The 16732-nt window shown below is 42.5% G+C and overlaps 1 protein-coding gene across 1 annotated transcript in view; it reads right to left on the reverse strand.

Annotated features, from left to right (window-relative positions):
* LOC122551443 overlaps positions 1 to 14977 on the reverse strand; it is a 268783-nt gene extending 253806 nt beyond the window's left edge. The window contains exon 1 of the mRNA XM_043693364.1: positions 14903 to 14977. Coding sequence (XP_043549299.1) covers positions 14903 to 14947 — 45 coding nt within the window. The 5' untranslated portion in view covers positions 14948 to 14977. The remainder of the gene's footprint in view (positions 1 to 14902) is intronic.
* Between the last annotated feature and the right edge of the window lie 1755 nt (positions 14978 to 16732).

The following is a 16732-nucleotide window of genomic DNA, read 5'->3' on the forward strand; positions in this document are numbered from 1 at the left end:
GGGGTAGTGTTCCCCTCGGGGTTCTGGGGGGTGGGGATAGTGACAGTGGGGTCTGTGGGGGGCGTGTCAGCAGAATGCAGGTGAGTGGCGCTGGTGGGGGCGGAGGTGGTGGCAGACATGGCAGTAGGGGTGGCGGAAGTCACTGAGGGTGTGGCATCGGCGATGATGTGAGGGCTGGAAGTGGCTGTGGGAGTGGCCATGATGGGGGCAGAAGTGACATCATCAATCAGCGTGGGAGTGGTAGCTGCATCAGCTGCATGGCTAATGGTGTTTCCGAGGCCAGGGGAATCTTCTGGAATGTTCGAGGAGCGCTGGTTATGGAGGTGGGTAGATAAAAGTTTGTTGTACTTACAGTTTTTGATGTTTGAGATGGAATTGAAATACTGTTTGTTGAGAGTATGGATTCTCCTGAGGATGTAGTACAGAGTGGGTCCTTTGCAATTCTGAGAGAGTGTGGCCCTCAGCTGAGGCAGGGATGACTGTAGAAAGGTTAGGTGCCGACGCATTGCTGCGAGCGTGGAGTGGAGGATCTTGAAGGAGAACTGTTGCTGGTGTTTTTGAATCTGTAGTCTGTACTGTATGTCCTGTTGGGGTCCGAACTCTGCTGGTTTAAAGGTGGTCCGGAGTCCGTGTGGGATGAGTTGGTTACGGAGGCAGGCACTGAGGAAGCAAATGTGGCTGTAGTAGCGGGTTACCTGCTAATGTAGTCAACTGAGCCACATTAGCGAGATTTATATTGACATTCCCTCAGTATTACTTGGTCAAAATCCTGTAATTCCCTCCCTAATGGGATTGTGGGTCTATCTATAGCACATGGACTGCAGCAGTTCAAGCAGCTCACCACCACCTTCTCCAGGGCAACAATAAATGCGAGCCCAGTCAGCGATGCACATGTCCCATGTCACACAAGTCAATAAAACAAACACTGCAATGGGAATTCACTAACACATATCTTGGGAAACTTTGTATGAGCAATATATGTTAATTTTGTGAATGACTCACTTTTACCAAGAATGAGTAATAGAATATTGGGAAAAACATTTTCTGCTTTTTGGTCATTACCACTGTAGCTGCCAGTTAAGCATACATCTAATCAGAAACTCTAGGTTGGTGGTTTAACCTCTGAGCAATTAGGTCAATCAAAGCCATTGTTTACTTTTGACAGGAATCTGTTTTGCTGTTCCACCTTGGAGAACAATGTAACATAATGGAACAAAGGATTCCTGCACTACCCTACAATTCTTTTGTGCTGCTTTAGAATTGGACCTGCCTGCTGTAAACGTTGCACCAAAATGATGAGCAGTTGAGTGCTCACTTCTTTAATGGAATCAGATGAATTGAACCTCTTCTTGTGATATACTGCCACTGTGAGGTGTCCTGGCATGACTAATAATCATGCAAAATAGTGGATATATATAGCTAGAGAACAAAATACTGCTTTAAGCTTGAAAACCAATATATCTAGATTCTTAATGCAAATGTCAGAGTATCGCATCAGTCTGGCCATATGCTGTGAGAGCAAACTGCAATTATTAGAACAGCACAGTAACAGTGTTGGTACTGACTTGTCATATAACTAAAGAATTAATATGTTCAATTAGTTGCAATAGCAGTCCTATCTGTAGAATCAGTAAAATCTTTGCAGTTCCACTACTATTTGGACAGGTTGCCTCAATAGGCTGACACTCTAAATGACAGCTCAGAACAGAATACAAAGGAGTAATATAAAATAATATGCATGCATGGCAACCATATTCTTAGCAACTGCACTGTGTTGCAGAGGCGTGTTGGCTCAGTGGTTTGCACTGTTCCCCTCATAGCTCCAGGGACCTGAGTTGAATTCCAGTCTTAGGTGGCTGACTATGTGAAGTTTGGATATTCTCCCATGCCTGTTAGGCTTTCCTCCAGATACTCTGATTTCCTCCCATAGTCCATAGATTTTCAGGGTAAATGGACTAGCCAAGCTATAGTGTCCATAGATGTGTAGATTAGGTGGAAATGTATGGTGCTCGGTGGGAGTATCTGGGAGGGTTGCTTTCCAGAGGGTCGGTGTGGACTCAATGTGCAGAATGGCCTGCTTCCATACTGTAGAGATTCTATGACTTTCTGTGATAATATAAAATGGGTAGATGAGTCTGTTACGCATTCCTGTACTGAAGACAATGTGAATAAGGATTAACAGAGATGTAAAACCAGCTATTAGCTTATTATTATTGGCTTTACATTCATGCACAAACTTAAGATCCTCCTCACCATATGTTGTATCACAATATGCATCTTATAGAGTTTTTGACATTCCAGTGGATAGAAAACGATTTTGGCTTAATCCCTTTTCTGGGCAGGAACCAGGTAGATGAAGGTGATGGTGAAGGTGATAGGTCAGAGAGGAGGGTGGAGCAGATGGATGGGAAGGAAGATGGGCAGGTAGGACAGGTAAAGAGGGTAATGCCAAGTTGGAAGGTTGGATCTGGGATAAGGTGGTTGGGAGAGTCCCAAGGCGGAAGATGAGATGTTCTTCCTCCAGGCGTTGGGTGGCTAGGGTTTGGCGGTGGAGGAGGCCCAGTGCTTGCATGTACTTGGCGAAGTGGGAGGGGGAGTTAAAGTGTTTGGTCACAGATCGTTGGGGTTGTTTAGTGCGTGTATCTCAGAGGTGTTCTCTGAAATGTTCCCCAAGTTGCCGTCCGGTCTCCCCAATGTAGAGGAGACCACATCAGGAACAACGGTCAGAGTAGGTGATGTGTGTGGAGATACAGGTAAATCTCTGTTGGATGTGAAAGGATCCTTTGGGGCCTTGAATGGAGGTAAGGGGGGGTGACATGGGCACAGATTTTGCACCTTTTGTGGTGGAAGGGGAAGTTGCTGGACATAGAGGGTGGGTTGGTGGGCAGTGTGGACCTAACAAGGGAGTCATGGAGGGAATGGCCTCTTCGGAACATAGGTAGAGGTGGGAAGGGAAATATATCCCTGGTGGTAGGACCTGTTTATAGGTGGCGGAAACAGCAGAGGATAATGAAATGTATCCGGAGGTTGGTGAGGTGGCCTCCAGCGCATCTCCTCCACTTCCCGTGCCTCTCCCCTTGAACCCCACCCTTCCAAACGCAACAAGGACAGAATCCCCTGGTCCTCACCTAATGGAGGTGTATAAAATTATGAGAGGCATGGTTAGGGTGGATAGTCAATGTATTTTTCCCAGTGTGGAAATGTCAAATACCAGTAGGCATAGATTTAAGGTGAGGGGGGAAAGCTTAAAGGAGACCTGCGAGCTAAGATTTTATACAGAGGAACGCTGGAATGCGCTGCCAGGGGAAGTGATGGAAGCAGATACGATAACAAAGTTTAAGAGGCATTTAGAGAGACACATAAATGTGTGTGCTGAGCAACTGAGCAGTATAATGACCGATAACAAAGAGATGCTACAAGGGCTGGCAGCACTCCAGGTAGAAAAGTCACCAGGTCCAAATGGGATGCATCCTAGATTGCTGAGAGAGTTAAGGGAGTAAATTGCAGAGCCGCTCACAGAAATTTTCCAGATCTCCCTGAACATAGGTTTAGTTCTGGAGGTGCTGGAGAATTGCAAATGTGACATCATTGTTTATGAAAGGGAAAAGGGTAACTGCAAACCTATCAGCTTGACATCAATAGCAGGAAAACTGATGGAAGCCATAATATGGGATGAAGTAAATACACACTTGGAGAAAAATAAGTTAATATGAGACAATCAACATGGCTTTGTCAAGGGCAGGTCATGTCTAACAAATTTAGCCATGTTGGAGATGCCGGTATTGGACTGGGGTGGGGACAAAGTTAAAAATCACACAACACCAGGTTATAATCCAACAGGTTTATTTGGAAGCACTAGCTTTCGGAGCACAGCACCTTCATCAGGTAGCTGTGGAGCAGGGCCATAAGACACAGAATTTATAGCAAAACATTACACTATCATACAACTGAAACAATATATTATGCCACACTGTGGACTATAACCTAGTGTTATATGATCTTTAACAAACTTACTTGAGTTTTTGAAGAGGTGTCACAAGCAGTGGATGAGAAGAGTGTTTTGGGTGCTGTACATTTATACTTTTAGAAAGCTTTTGAAACAGTGACACATTACAGTTTGATTCGCAAATTCGAAATGCTTGGGACTGACAGGTCCTTGGCAGCATGGATTAGAAGATGACTAAAAGATAGGGAACAGGAAGTAGATGTAGATGAGTATTTCTCAGATTAGAGATGAATTGAAAGTGGTATTCTCCAGGAATTGCTGTAGGCACCCTTGCTTTTTCTGATTTACGTTAAATGATTTGGAGATGGGGCAGTAAGGGCAAAATCTCTAAATTTACAGATGACACTTAGATATGGAAATGTGAGGATGATGCTGACAAAGGGACATTGACAAGTTGGCAGGCACCTGGCAAATGAAATGTGAGGGAATATATTTTGGTAGAGGAAACATGGAGAGACCTTACAGGCCCAATGGTACAACTTTGAAGGGAGTATAGGAGCAGTGGGACTTTGGGGTTCAGGTGCATAATTCTCTGAAGGTGGCCAAATGAGTCGAACAGTTGTTAACAAGGTTATAAGATTCTTGGGTTTATAAATAGAGGCATAGAATATAAAAGCAAGGAAGTGATGTTGTACCTCTACAAATCATTGGTCAGGCCACATTTGGAGTATTGTGTTCAGTTCTGGGCAACTTATTTCAGGAAGGATGTTAAACCCCTGGAGAGAATTCAAAGGAGATTTACTAGAATGCGAGCAGGAATGAAGGATTTTAGATACAAGGACAGTTTAGAGAAATTGGGCTTATTCTCATTGGAGCAGAAAAGATTAAGGGGTGACTTTATTTAGATATTCAAGTTTATAAACAATTTTGAGAGGGTAAAGAAGGATATTCTGGGTGGTACATGTATGGAATAAGCTGTCAGAGGAAGTGGTGGAGGAGGCTGGTACAATTGCAACAATTAAGAGGCATTTGGATGGGTATATGAATAGGAAGGGTTTGGAGGGATATGGGCCATGTGCTGGCAGGTGGGATTAGATTGGGTTGGGATAGCAGGTCGGCATGGATACGTTGGATCGAAGGGTCTGTTTCCATGCTGTACATTTCTATGACTCTATGCTAGCAGGTGTGTCAGTACCTAGGGGTAAAATTTCAAGACTGTCAGTGAGAGAGCTAGAAGTGAGATGAGGAGAATCTTCTTTACTTAGAGAGTTGTTAGGATCTGGAAAGCACTGTCTGTGAGAGTGGTGGAGGTGAGTTTGTTTCAAAAGAGAGCTGGTATATATCCGAAAATGACGAAGTTAGAGGGATATGAAAATAGGGTGGAGTGTGGGTCTAGCTGGATAGCTCTTTTGAGAGCCAGTACAGACACAGTGGGTCGAATGGCCTCCTTCTGTATGAAAAGTTCCATGATTCAATGAACAGGCAGGGCATAGAGAGATGTGTACCATGTTAATTTAGAATGGTATCATGGCTAGCACCAGCATGGTGTGCCAAAGAGCCTGTTCCCATGCTGTGCTATTCTATGAAATAGAAATGCAGCCTGAATTGCAGTACTTCAAAATACTTTTTCTGGAGTATTGAAAAGTAATTTTTAAAATACTGCAATGTGGAGTTAAAGGAATAGAAATGCACCACATAATTCCTACTAGAACTTAGATTGCTGAAGGCCACACAAACTTTATTCTCATTCTCAGAACATATCTGAAGGTTACTACTGTCCAGGCAGCTACTCAAATTGGAGATGCTTTTGGAGAAGGGAAGGCACAATGTTATTATCACCGGACAACATGCCATATAATGCTCTCGGGATCTGAGTTTGAATCCCATCAAAGCAGATGGTGGAATTTGAATTCACAAGAAAAAAAGTCTGAATTCAAAGTTTAATGATGACCATGAACCTAGTGATGAGTGTTATAAAAACCTTTCTGGATCACAAATGCCCTTTGAGGAAGGATACTGTTATCCTTACCTGGTATAGTCTACATGTGACTCCAGACCCACAGCAATATGGTTAATTCTTAACTGGCCTCTAAAATGGCCAAAAAGTTATTCTGTTGTACCAAATCACTAAAAAGGAATTTAATTGGACAGACTACTTAGCATCGACTTAAGCACTGGAAACAACAATGTCAAACTCAGCCCTGCTGAATGGGATAGATTACAACTGGATTGAGCAACTCAAGGCCCAACAGCCAAGAGACACTGTGGGCCATCAACAGTAGTAGAATCATACTCCAACATATTTCTGCAACTTCATGGCCCAGCATATTCAATTGAACCCGGGTCTCTGACGCTGCGAGGCAGCAGTGCTAACCACTGTACCACCGTGCCGCCCACAAATCATAGTAGAATCATACTCCAACATATTTCTGCAACTTCATGGCCCAGCATATTCCTCACTCTACCATTAATGTCAATGAAGAGTGCAGGAAGGAATGCCAGGAGCAGCACCAGGCCTATCTAAAATTTAGGTGGATCTGCAATACAAGACTAATGTGCCAAACAGCATAAGCAGCAAGTGACAGACTGAGGTAAGCAATTCTACAACCCATGGATTCAACTTAAGCTCTGCAGTCCTGCCACATCCATTTGTGAATGGTGGTGGACAATAAAATAATTCACTATAGGAGGAGCTTCACAAATACCCACATTCACATTGATGGTAGAGCCCAACACTTCAATGAAAGATACAAGATTGAAGCATTTGCAACAATGTTCAACCAGACGTGCTGAGCGAATGACCCATCTCAGACACCTCCAGAGGTTCACAACACCTCAGATGAGCCTTCAGCCAGTTTCTTTTTTTTTAGATTAGATCAGCTACAGTGTGGAAACAGGCCCTTCGGCCCAACAAGTCCACACCGACCCTCCAAAGAACAACCCACCCAGACCAATTCCCCCACATTTACCCCTGCACCTAACACTATGGGCAGTTTAGCATAGCCAATTCACCTGACTTGTACATCTTTGGACTGTGGGAGGAAACCGGAGCACCCAGAGGAAACCCACACAGACGCAGGGAGAATGTGCAAACTCCACACAGACAGTTGCCCGAGGTGGGAATTGAACCCAGGTGCCTGGCGCTGTAAGGCAGCATTGCTAACAAATGTCTGGAGGTACTGGATATTGCAAAGGTTAAGGGCCTTGGCAATATCACATGAATGGTACTAAGGACCAATGGTACTAATGCTCTAGAACCTGCCACTCCCTTAGCCAAGCCGTTCCAGTGCAGCTGCAAAGCTGGCATATATCTGGCAATGTGGAACATTGACCAGGTTTGTCCTGTGCGTAAAATGACAGACAAATCCCACTTGTAAAATTACTGCCCCATTAGTCTACTCTCAATCATTAGTAAAGTGATGGAAAGTGTCATCAATGATGCTGCCTCACAGCGCTAGGGACCCAGGTTCGATTCCACAATCGGGTGAGTATCTGTGTGGAGAACGCATATTCTCCTTGTGGCTGCATGGGTTTCCTCTGCATGCTCTGGTTTCCTCCCACAGTCCAAAGATGCGCAGGTTAGGAAGATTAGCCTTGCAAAATTGCAGCTGGGTGGATTATCTATGGTAAATGTGTGGTTACGAGGATAGGGTGGGATGTTCTTCGTAGGGTTGATGCAGACCCGATGGGCCAAATTACCTCTATCTGCACTGTAGGATTTCAATGATTCTATGAATAACTCTGATATGGAAGCCCAGTTTGGGTTCTGCCAAGGCCATTCAATTGTTGACCTCAATACAGTCATGGACAAAAGAACTGAATTCCAGAGGTGAGGTAAGGATGAATGCTTTTGGCATCAAGGCCAGTTTTTATTCATTCACATGATACAGACATCACTGACCAAGGCCAGCATTTATAGTGCAACCCTGCTTTTTATAAGGTGGTCGTGAGCTGCCTTCTTAAATTGCCACATTCCATATGCTGTAGGTTGATCCACAATGCCATTAGGGAAGGAATTCTAGGATTTTGATCCAGTGACACTGAAGGAAAATCAATAAATTTCCATTTCAGGACATTGAGCAGCTTGGAGGGAAACTTGCAGGTAGTGGTGGTGTTCCCATGTAACTGATGTCTTTGTCCTTCCAGATGGAAGGGTTGTAATTGAGAGTGTGGTGCTGGAAAAGCACAGCAGGTCAGGCAACATCCGAGGAGCAGGAGAATCGACGGAAGGGCTTAAGCCCAAGCTGCCCATGTAATGGTACTGTAATCAAACCTGAAATATTGATTGACTACACCCTGGACATTTAAGGGGTTCGTTCTTTTATTGCAATTCACAAATTCCCTTTGCTTTTCAAAATAATGAAAAGCATTTCTTGTTCATTCCTCCTTTCCTTTATTCACTCATCAGATGTGGATGTTGCTGGCCAGGGCAGCAGGAACACACTGACTGTGGCCCAGCCAGCACAAAGTCAGTCCCCTAAACTGAGGGGATTCTAAATCTTCCGGTTATATATATTTTTTCTTTTTCCGAGAAAACTCTAAACCTCCTGGTTGTACTTTCTTTAATTTTCCCCCACACTACCGCCTAACAGCAGTAGTGCTTATATTTTCCCCAGTACCCATGGTGTGTGTGTGTGTGCAGTTGTGAGGCAGAATGAAAGACAACAGGTGTATTAAGCTTTATTCATTTTCCACCACCAGGAAGAAAGGAAATACCAGAGTGGCCAGTGACAAGCAGTGCCCTTCTCATCAAAGGGCAATGCTGCGTGATCAAAAAAATTAAAGGGGAGGTCAGGGATTAAATCAAAATAGAGTTGGAGGGGGGAATAAAAACTCCACTTGCTGCAGTGCCCACCTCTCCCTGAAAACCATGTGGTCTTTCTCCAGAGGCACTCAGGCACAGACATAACCATGGAAGAGGAGCAGACAATCGGCCATAACGACCCCCTCCACAGCACGCTGCGAGAGGCAGCATTTATTGTGCATCACTAATTGCTCACAAAGCAATTACTAATTATTAAACTGGAAAGAGTTCAGGAGAGATTTTCCAGGATGTTGCCGTGAATGGGGGATTTGAGACATGAGAAAATAGATAGAATGAGATTTTTTTTCACTGGAATATAGGATGTTGAGGAGACTTAATAGAAGTTTATAAAATCATGCTGGGCACAGATAAGGTGAATGGCAGGTGTTGAGTTTCCCTATGGTGGGAAATTTCAAGTCCGGGAGCCTTTTTTAATTTGAGAGGAGAAAGATTTAAACAATAGATGAGGGGCAATTTTTTTACACAGGGAGTAGTCTGTATGTGGAATAAATTTCCAGAGAAAGTGATTGGTACGAGTACAGTTAAAACATTTAAAAGACATTTAGATAAATACATAATTAGGAAATGCTTGGAGGGATATGGGCCAAGTGCAGGCAGGCGGGACTAGTTTAGTTTAGGATAATGGTTGGCATGGACGAGATGGACCGAAGTGTCTGGTTCCATGCTGTATTACTTTACAACCCTATGGCAGTTAATAGTCAACCTTATTACTGAGGGTCTTGAGTCACATGTAGCTCAAATCAGGTAAGGACAGCAATTTCCTTCCCAAAAGAACATTAGTGAAGTAGATGGGATTTTCCTAACAATTTGGAATAGTTTCATGGTCATCATTAGACTCTTAATTCCAGCCTTTTCATTGAATTGAAATTCCACCATCTTACATGGCAGAATTCGAGCCTGGGTCCTCAGAACATTACCTGAGTTTCTAGATGAATAGTCTAGCAATAATGTTCCCCATAAAATTAAATATCACCACTGCATGCTTTGTGGTTCCAGTTAGTCTCAGGCATCCCTGTTGGATCCTATGAGATTATAACAAGGTGAATCAAGTTCTCGTGTCTCCCAGATTCAACAACTGTTTGTCTCTTCAGTTCATAGACACTGCTAGTTAAGCGATGAACATTTCTCCACGGACCTAGATATTACATTGAGCATTATTTGTTAATTAGTATGTAATATTCATTGAGTCTGAATTGTACTGCTGTCAAGTCTAATATAGTGGAATAAAAGCCTGACCTCATGGGACTAATGCATGTGAAGAATTTCACTGAAGATCTCCAACTAAACCAGAAATGAACAAATAGATTAATATCACTCTCAAGCTTAATATCTAATTGAGCACTTTTGTTCGTCATTTGCAAGACATCCCTTCACTGACCTCTAGTTAACCAATTCTAATTTAACACTCATTAAATCGAGGCACTTCCTGTTTCCTCACAGGTTCCAAAACATGTCAGTCCCCCTACTTGCTTGGCAGTGGAGAAAGGTTAAGGGGGGTGAATGGGAATATGGTCACAGTGGCTGAGAAACCTGGAATTGCAGGTAGCTCTGAATCTGCATTGAACAAGGAGAGTTGAAAAGTGTGGCACTGGTAAAGCAGAGCAGATCAGGCAGCACCAGGAATTCCTAATTAAGGGCTTATGCCCAAAATGTCAATTATCCTGCTTCTCGGATGCTGTCTGACCTGCTGTGCTTTTCCAGTGCCAAGCTTTTCGACTGACCTCCAGCATCTGCAGTCCTCACTTTCTCCTAGTCATTGAACAAGGAGAGCTAAGTTGTTTTTTTAAAGTTTCTGGTCAGCAGCTAGCGAGATTGTGAGGCCTACTAGTTGTTGGGCCTATACTAGAATCGTCCTGCCAGAGAATGGAGATTTTGGGCAGTGCAGGAAGGAAAGACATGGGGGAATTTTGAGGGGTGCAGGGGACAGGCATGAGGGATGGAACTTCAGATAGTAGATTAACTTGGAGATTGGAAGGAGCATGTGCTTTGTAGATTCAAAGGGGAATGTACTTTGCATCACAGGTTAAGATAATACCCTCATTCAAAATATTGGTTGAGAAAATCTTTTCTGCACTGCTTCGAATACCAATATGTCAATTCTGAAAAAGGAGATTGAGTTTGTGCATAATGCTGGTCTCATCAATGCCCTATAGAACCATCGCAAATCATCATTCGTGTTATATTCCACTCTCCTTGTAGTAAACATTTGCCTTTTTAGTCACTTGCTGTGTGAACATATTAAGTTTTTGTGAATTATCAGACAGAATTCAGGTCATCAGTCAGTGGGTGGGAAGATCAGTGAGACTGACTCAATTTGTGAGGTGGGGCGTTATTGCTGATTGTGAATTAGCTCGGAGATTGGGAAACAGTACTCCCACTACTCATTCACAATCGTGCTGGAAAGGCACTTACATGTTGAAACAGCCAGTGGTTGCTTCCAATAGAATGATATCCATCCTGGACAAACCACAGGTATGGGCATTCACAGCAAATTGAGATTGGAGTTCATATTTTTCAAAGTTTATCTTCATCTGTCCTTTCATTGTTTCAGCCATTTTTTTTGTATTAAGGGTGGGCAGTCACAAAGCCATCCTCTTCAGCTTCACTTACACCTGGCAGCTGTAGGCCAGGAAAGTATCTAAAATTTAAAATGCTATTAAACAGTAAAGACTTAGTAGCTCTGACCCTTTTCATTGGTCCCATTGTGAATTGTTATTGAAATTGCTAGTTTTACTGTGCTGGCAGGTGGGATTAAATTGGGTTGGGATATTTGGTCGGCATGGATGGATTGGACCAATGGGTCTGTTTCCATGCTGTACATCTCTATGATGGCCAAGTGGTATTCATCACTAGAATATTAATCCAGAAAACCAGGTAACATCCTGGGCACCCAGGCTCAAATCCTGCTGTGGCAGATGGTGGAATTTGAATTCAATACAAATCTGAGGTTAAGTGTCTAATATGATCATGAAACTATTGTTTGTCAGGAAAATCCCATCTGTCCATTGATATACTTTACAGAAGGAAATCCACCATCCTTACCCAGTCAGGCCCACATAAAACCCCAGATCCACAGTAATGTGGTTGACTCTCAAATGTCTTCTGGGCAATTAGGGATAAATAATAAGTCTAATAAAAAGACCAATGTCCAAATCCAGTGAATGATTTAAAAAAAATTGTACCTTGTTTCAGTTGTGAAGTTATCAGATGAGCACCAGTTATTGTAATTAAGAATAAAACTATAAAGTGCCAGAGAAACTCAGTAGTTTTGGCAGCTTCTGTGGAGAGAGAAATAGAATTAACATTTTGAGTCTGAAATGACACTTCTGCAGAATTGAAAGAGGTTTTTATTCTTTTGACAGAGGGGGAGGAGAAGGAGTGCAACAGATTACGAGGATACGCAGTGAAAATAAACAAACTTCTCCTTATCAAAGTTGTGGTTGTGGATATGCATATATGTCCTAGTTATGCCTGTTCCTTTGTTGGGTATGGGGATCATTTCTTGTTGTAGTCCTACTCTGGTCCCACCCACAATGCTTTCTCTGATCTATCAATGATATCATTGGTACTGCTTCCCCTGCTCTCATCAAGAATTGGAAAAATTAATCAGTTTTGTTTCTAATTTCCATCGTTCGCTCACATTTACCTGGGCCATCTCAGAACCTTTCCTTCGCTTCCTGCTGCCATTTCTGCAGAGAGACTGTTTACCAATATCCATTGCAAACCCACCAACTCCCACAGCTACCTCAATTACACCTCCTCATACCCTGATTCCTACCAGGATTCCATTCCATTCTTCCAGCTTCTCTGTCTCGATCATATCTGTTCTGATGATGCCACCTTCCACAGGGGTACCTCTGACATTACTTCCTTTTAACTCAACCAAAGAGTTCCCCATCCGTTGTGATTCGCAGGGCCCTCAACCGTGTCTGATCGCATCTCCTGCACTTCTGCCCTCACCCCTTCTCATCACTTATCACACAATCAGGTTTGGATTTAAAGGATCATCCTCTTCCATATCTGCTACCTCCAGCATAATACCACCACCAAATCCATCTTGCCCTCCACTGTCAACATTCCAAATGAGCTGTTCTGTTCGTGACACCTAGGACTACACATCCATCACACCGTGGGCGGCACGGTGGCAGTGGGCGGCACGGTGGCACAGTGGTTAGCACTGCTGCCTCACAGCGCCAGAGACCTGGGTTCAATTCCTGCCTCAGGCGACTCTCTGTGTGGAGTTTGCACATTCTTCCTGTGTCTGCATGGGTTTCCTCCCACAATCCAAAAACATGCAGGTTATGCTAATTGCCTGTAGTGTTGGGTGAAGGGTTAAATGTAGTGGAATGGGTCTGGGTGGGTTGCGCTTCGGCGGGTCGGTGTGGACTTGTTTGGCCGAAGGGCCTGTTTCCACACTGTAACTAATCTAATACTTCCTTACTCTCCCATGGCACCTTCCTATGTAATCACAGAAAGTGTAACACTTGCCTATTCACCTACTCACTCCTAACTGTCCAAGGCATCAAACATATCTTCGAGATGAAACAGTGTTCACTTATATTTCTTTCAATATGGTTTTCATGTATTTGATCCTCACAGTGTGGTCTCCTTTACATTGGCTAGACTAAAAGCAGAGTGTAGAACAAGTCCTGCCTGTCCAGAGAAATTACCCTGACCTCCTGGTTGTTTGCTATTTCAATAAGCCACCTTGTCATATGCTTACATTTCTCTCCTAGATCTGCTATTTTACTTAATGGAACACAATGCAAACTGGAGAACCTTGTTTTCCACTTAAGCATTTATAGCCTCATGGACTCAATACTGAATTCCACAACTTCACTGCATGAAATCTTTGTGTTTCACTTTTCATACATCCCCTGCTCTTCCCCCCTTTTGTTTGTATCTTGTTGGCTTTGCTCTCAGCAGAGCAGAACCACTTTATCTCTTTTCACATCTCCGTTTGCACCTATTTTATATCTCTATCACTCCTTCATCACCATTACCAATCTTTTGTCTTTTGCTCTGTGCAGCCTCACCATTTGTATCATTCACTCCTCCCCTTTTATTTTTCAGCTACATTTGGTTATGAAGAAGGGTCATATCAGATGACAAACATTAATTTTGTTGTACTCTCTCCAAAGAGACCTGCCAGACCTGCTGAGTTTCTCTAGCATTTTCTGTTTTATTTCAGATTTGGAGCATCTTATTGTAATATGGAATTCTACCGATAGCAAATAGTCACAGAAGAAGGTTCAGATATGTCATCAGATTATGTATAAAAATGATGCACTACCATGGAGCCAAAATGCATATCATAGAATCACTACAGTGCAGAAAAGAGGCTATTTGGCCCATCAAGTCTGCACTAATCTTGAAGAGCATGCTCACTCAAACCTTCTTCCCACCCTGTCCCCATAACCATGGCTAATTCCCAGTATATCTTTGGACTGTGGGAGGAATCCAGAGCACCCACCCCAATACAGAGAGAACATGCAAACTCCAAGGCGAGAATCGAACCTGAGTCCCTGGTGATATGAGGTAGCAAGTTAACCACTATATCACCATGCCACCCTAAATAGCATCAATTGCTAAGAATTGATTTATATTCACACTTGTGATTTCAAATAAGTTTGGTTTGCCTATTGCATAGAAGGTGCTGAGTAGGTAAACATTTCTCAATTGAGTCGATTAGGCAGATGGTCACTCTGTACTATGAGTGAGTCCATTCATAGCTGATTGGCATTTGAACAATGTCAGGAAAACTTTCTGTCCCTTCAGCCACTTTTAGCAGTTAGGCATGGCATAAGAAGACATTGACAAGGATAGAAGGGTAGGTAAAAACAATGACTGCAGATGCTGGAAACCAGATTCCGGAGTAGAGTGGTGCTGGAAAAGCACAGCAGTTCAGGCAGCATCCGAGGAGCAGAAAAATCTGACGTTTCGGGCAAAAGCCCTTCATCATTCCTGATGAAGGGCTTTTGCCCGAAACGTCGGATTTTCCTGCTCTTTGGATGCTGCCTGAACTGCTGTGCTTTTCCAGCACCACTCTATCCAAGGATAGAAGGGTAGAATTACATGAGAAGAAAGCAAAAATAACAATTTATATAAACAAAATATTGATGTGTTCTTACTGCCTGCTTCCTATATTTCACCAGTATTGGATGTTCAGTGAGCATTGTACTATCTGTAGTGACTGTTCCATAATCCCTTTCTTCCTTATGAAACTGCTCGTTGAGATACGTCGCTAACCGTTCATCATGCGTTTTCCCGAGAGATTCCGAATCCACAAGCTGCACAAGAAAAAGAATACAGAATTAACCCCACACATGTTCCCTTTCAGACTGCCTTCCTCAAAGCTACAATACTGTCATACAAATGACAGCCCCTGGCATATCTTTCAAGGTGTATCTGTTGGAAAATTAAATGGAAACATGTCGGTAAATAACGTTACTGGTGAAAAGAAAACACCCAGCACATCAGGCAGCATCTGTAGAATGAGAAGCAGAGTTAACAGGGAGAATCTGAACCTTGAGGAGTGTGTAGGTTCCAGTACAGATGAGTTTAAATCTAACAAAACATTGACAGCATTGGGAAGCTAGCTCCAACTTTCCCATTTAACTTGGTGCATTAGGTGGGTTCACTTCTCGGACAAGGCAGGTTTCCATCAGTACCATTTTAAGTTGTACCTCACAGCTGGCAGTCACCAGGGCTTCCCCAAGCTTGAAGATAAGACCGGAAAGATTTGAATAAAACACATGGAAAATAACCATAGCCAGCAATCACTGCTTTTGTATTATTGCTAACAACAATAACTTTTATTATAACTTAAACATATTAAAGTTTCCCAAAGTGCTTAATAACAGCATTAACAAATAATATCTGGAAATGAGCAACAACGTGTTTTTTTAATTCATTCACAGGATGAGGACAGTGTTGGCTCTCAGCATTTATGCCCATCCCAAAGTGACCAGAGGAAACTTTTTGAGACCATTCTCTAACTTTCAAGCATTTTTAGATTCCTACGATCAAATTTCTACAATTTTAAAGTGGGTAATGTGCAATTTGAAGATGCTCCAATACTGAGGCATATGCATGCTGTATCATAACACAGTAATTCTGACACATACACCCAGGTCTTATGCATACTTTACCAACTTGAGGTAGCACTGCTCCCTTGCTCAATTGATGCATTTCAAGTGAATTTGAGTTGCTTGATAGGGAACAATCTCTGAAATGATGTGAACAGCTAAAGGTTATTATCATGAAAAACAACAAAAAGTTCCATTAATGGCTGCATATTCACTTTTAAGCTTATTGTTCATAATCCACTAATGAGGCACCAATTTTACTGTTCATGTCACATCCAAAATGAGGCATCAACAGTTTAAAATCCAGAGATAAATGGTACCTGTAGAGGGTTAAACAGTAAGTTTTGCTATTCTGACCATATATAATAGATTGCAAACTAAAATATTTGTGTTTGGGAGCATGTTATTGGTATAAATTGGAAACTAAGATCTAACCTGTAAAATGGAATATATCTCTTGTCTCAGTTGTGTGATTATCATAGTAAGTGCTGAGTAAATCTTTTTCCAACAATTATGCAAGTTGCAGAACAGATTGCCTATTTGGCCATGGGTACTGGTGATAGAGCACTCATAATGCTAAATGAACTTGCAACAAAGTGTGTGAGTAGTATCAAGAAAAATATAATTTGAGAGAGAGAGAGAGGCAGATAAACAGAGGTACAGTAGATTTGAATTTATACAGCAACTTGCAGTATTGCAAGATGTCCCAAGATGTTTTATAGACAACGAAGCATTTATGATGTATTGCCATGTCTACAGGTTGGAAATGGTGGCAGACAAGGTTCCCTAACCAGCAATGCGATTGTGACAAGATAATCTTTTTTTTAGTCATTGGTAGCAAAGTAAATAATGAACAGGATAATAAATTTAGCA

Source organism: Chiloscyllium plagiosum, chromosome 7 (genome assembly GCF_004010195.1).
Source record: "Chiloscyllium plagiosum isolate BGI_BamShark_2017 chromosome 7, ASM401019v2, whole genome shotgun sequence".
NCBI lineage: Eukaryota > Metazoa > Chordata > Chondrichthyes > Orectolobiformes > Hemiscylliidae > Chiloscyllium > Chiloscyllium plagiosum.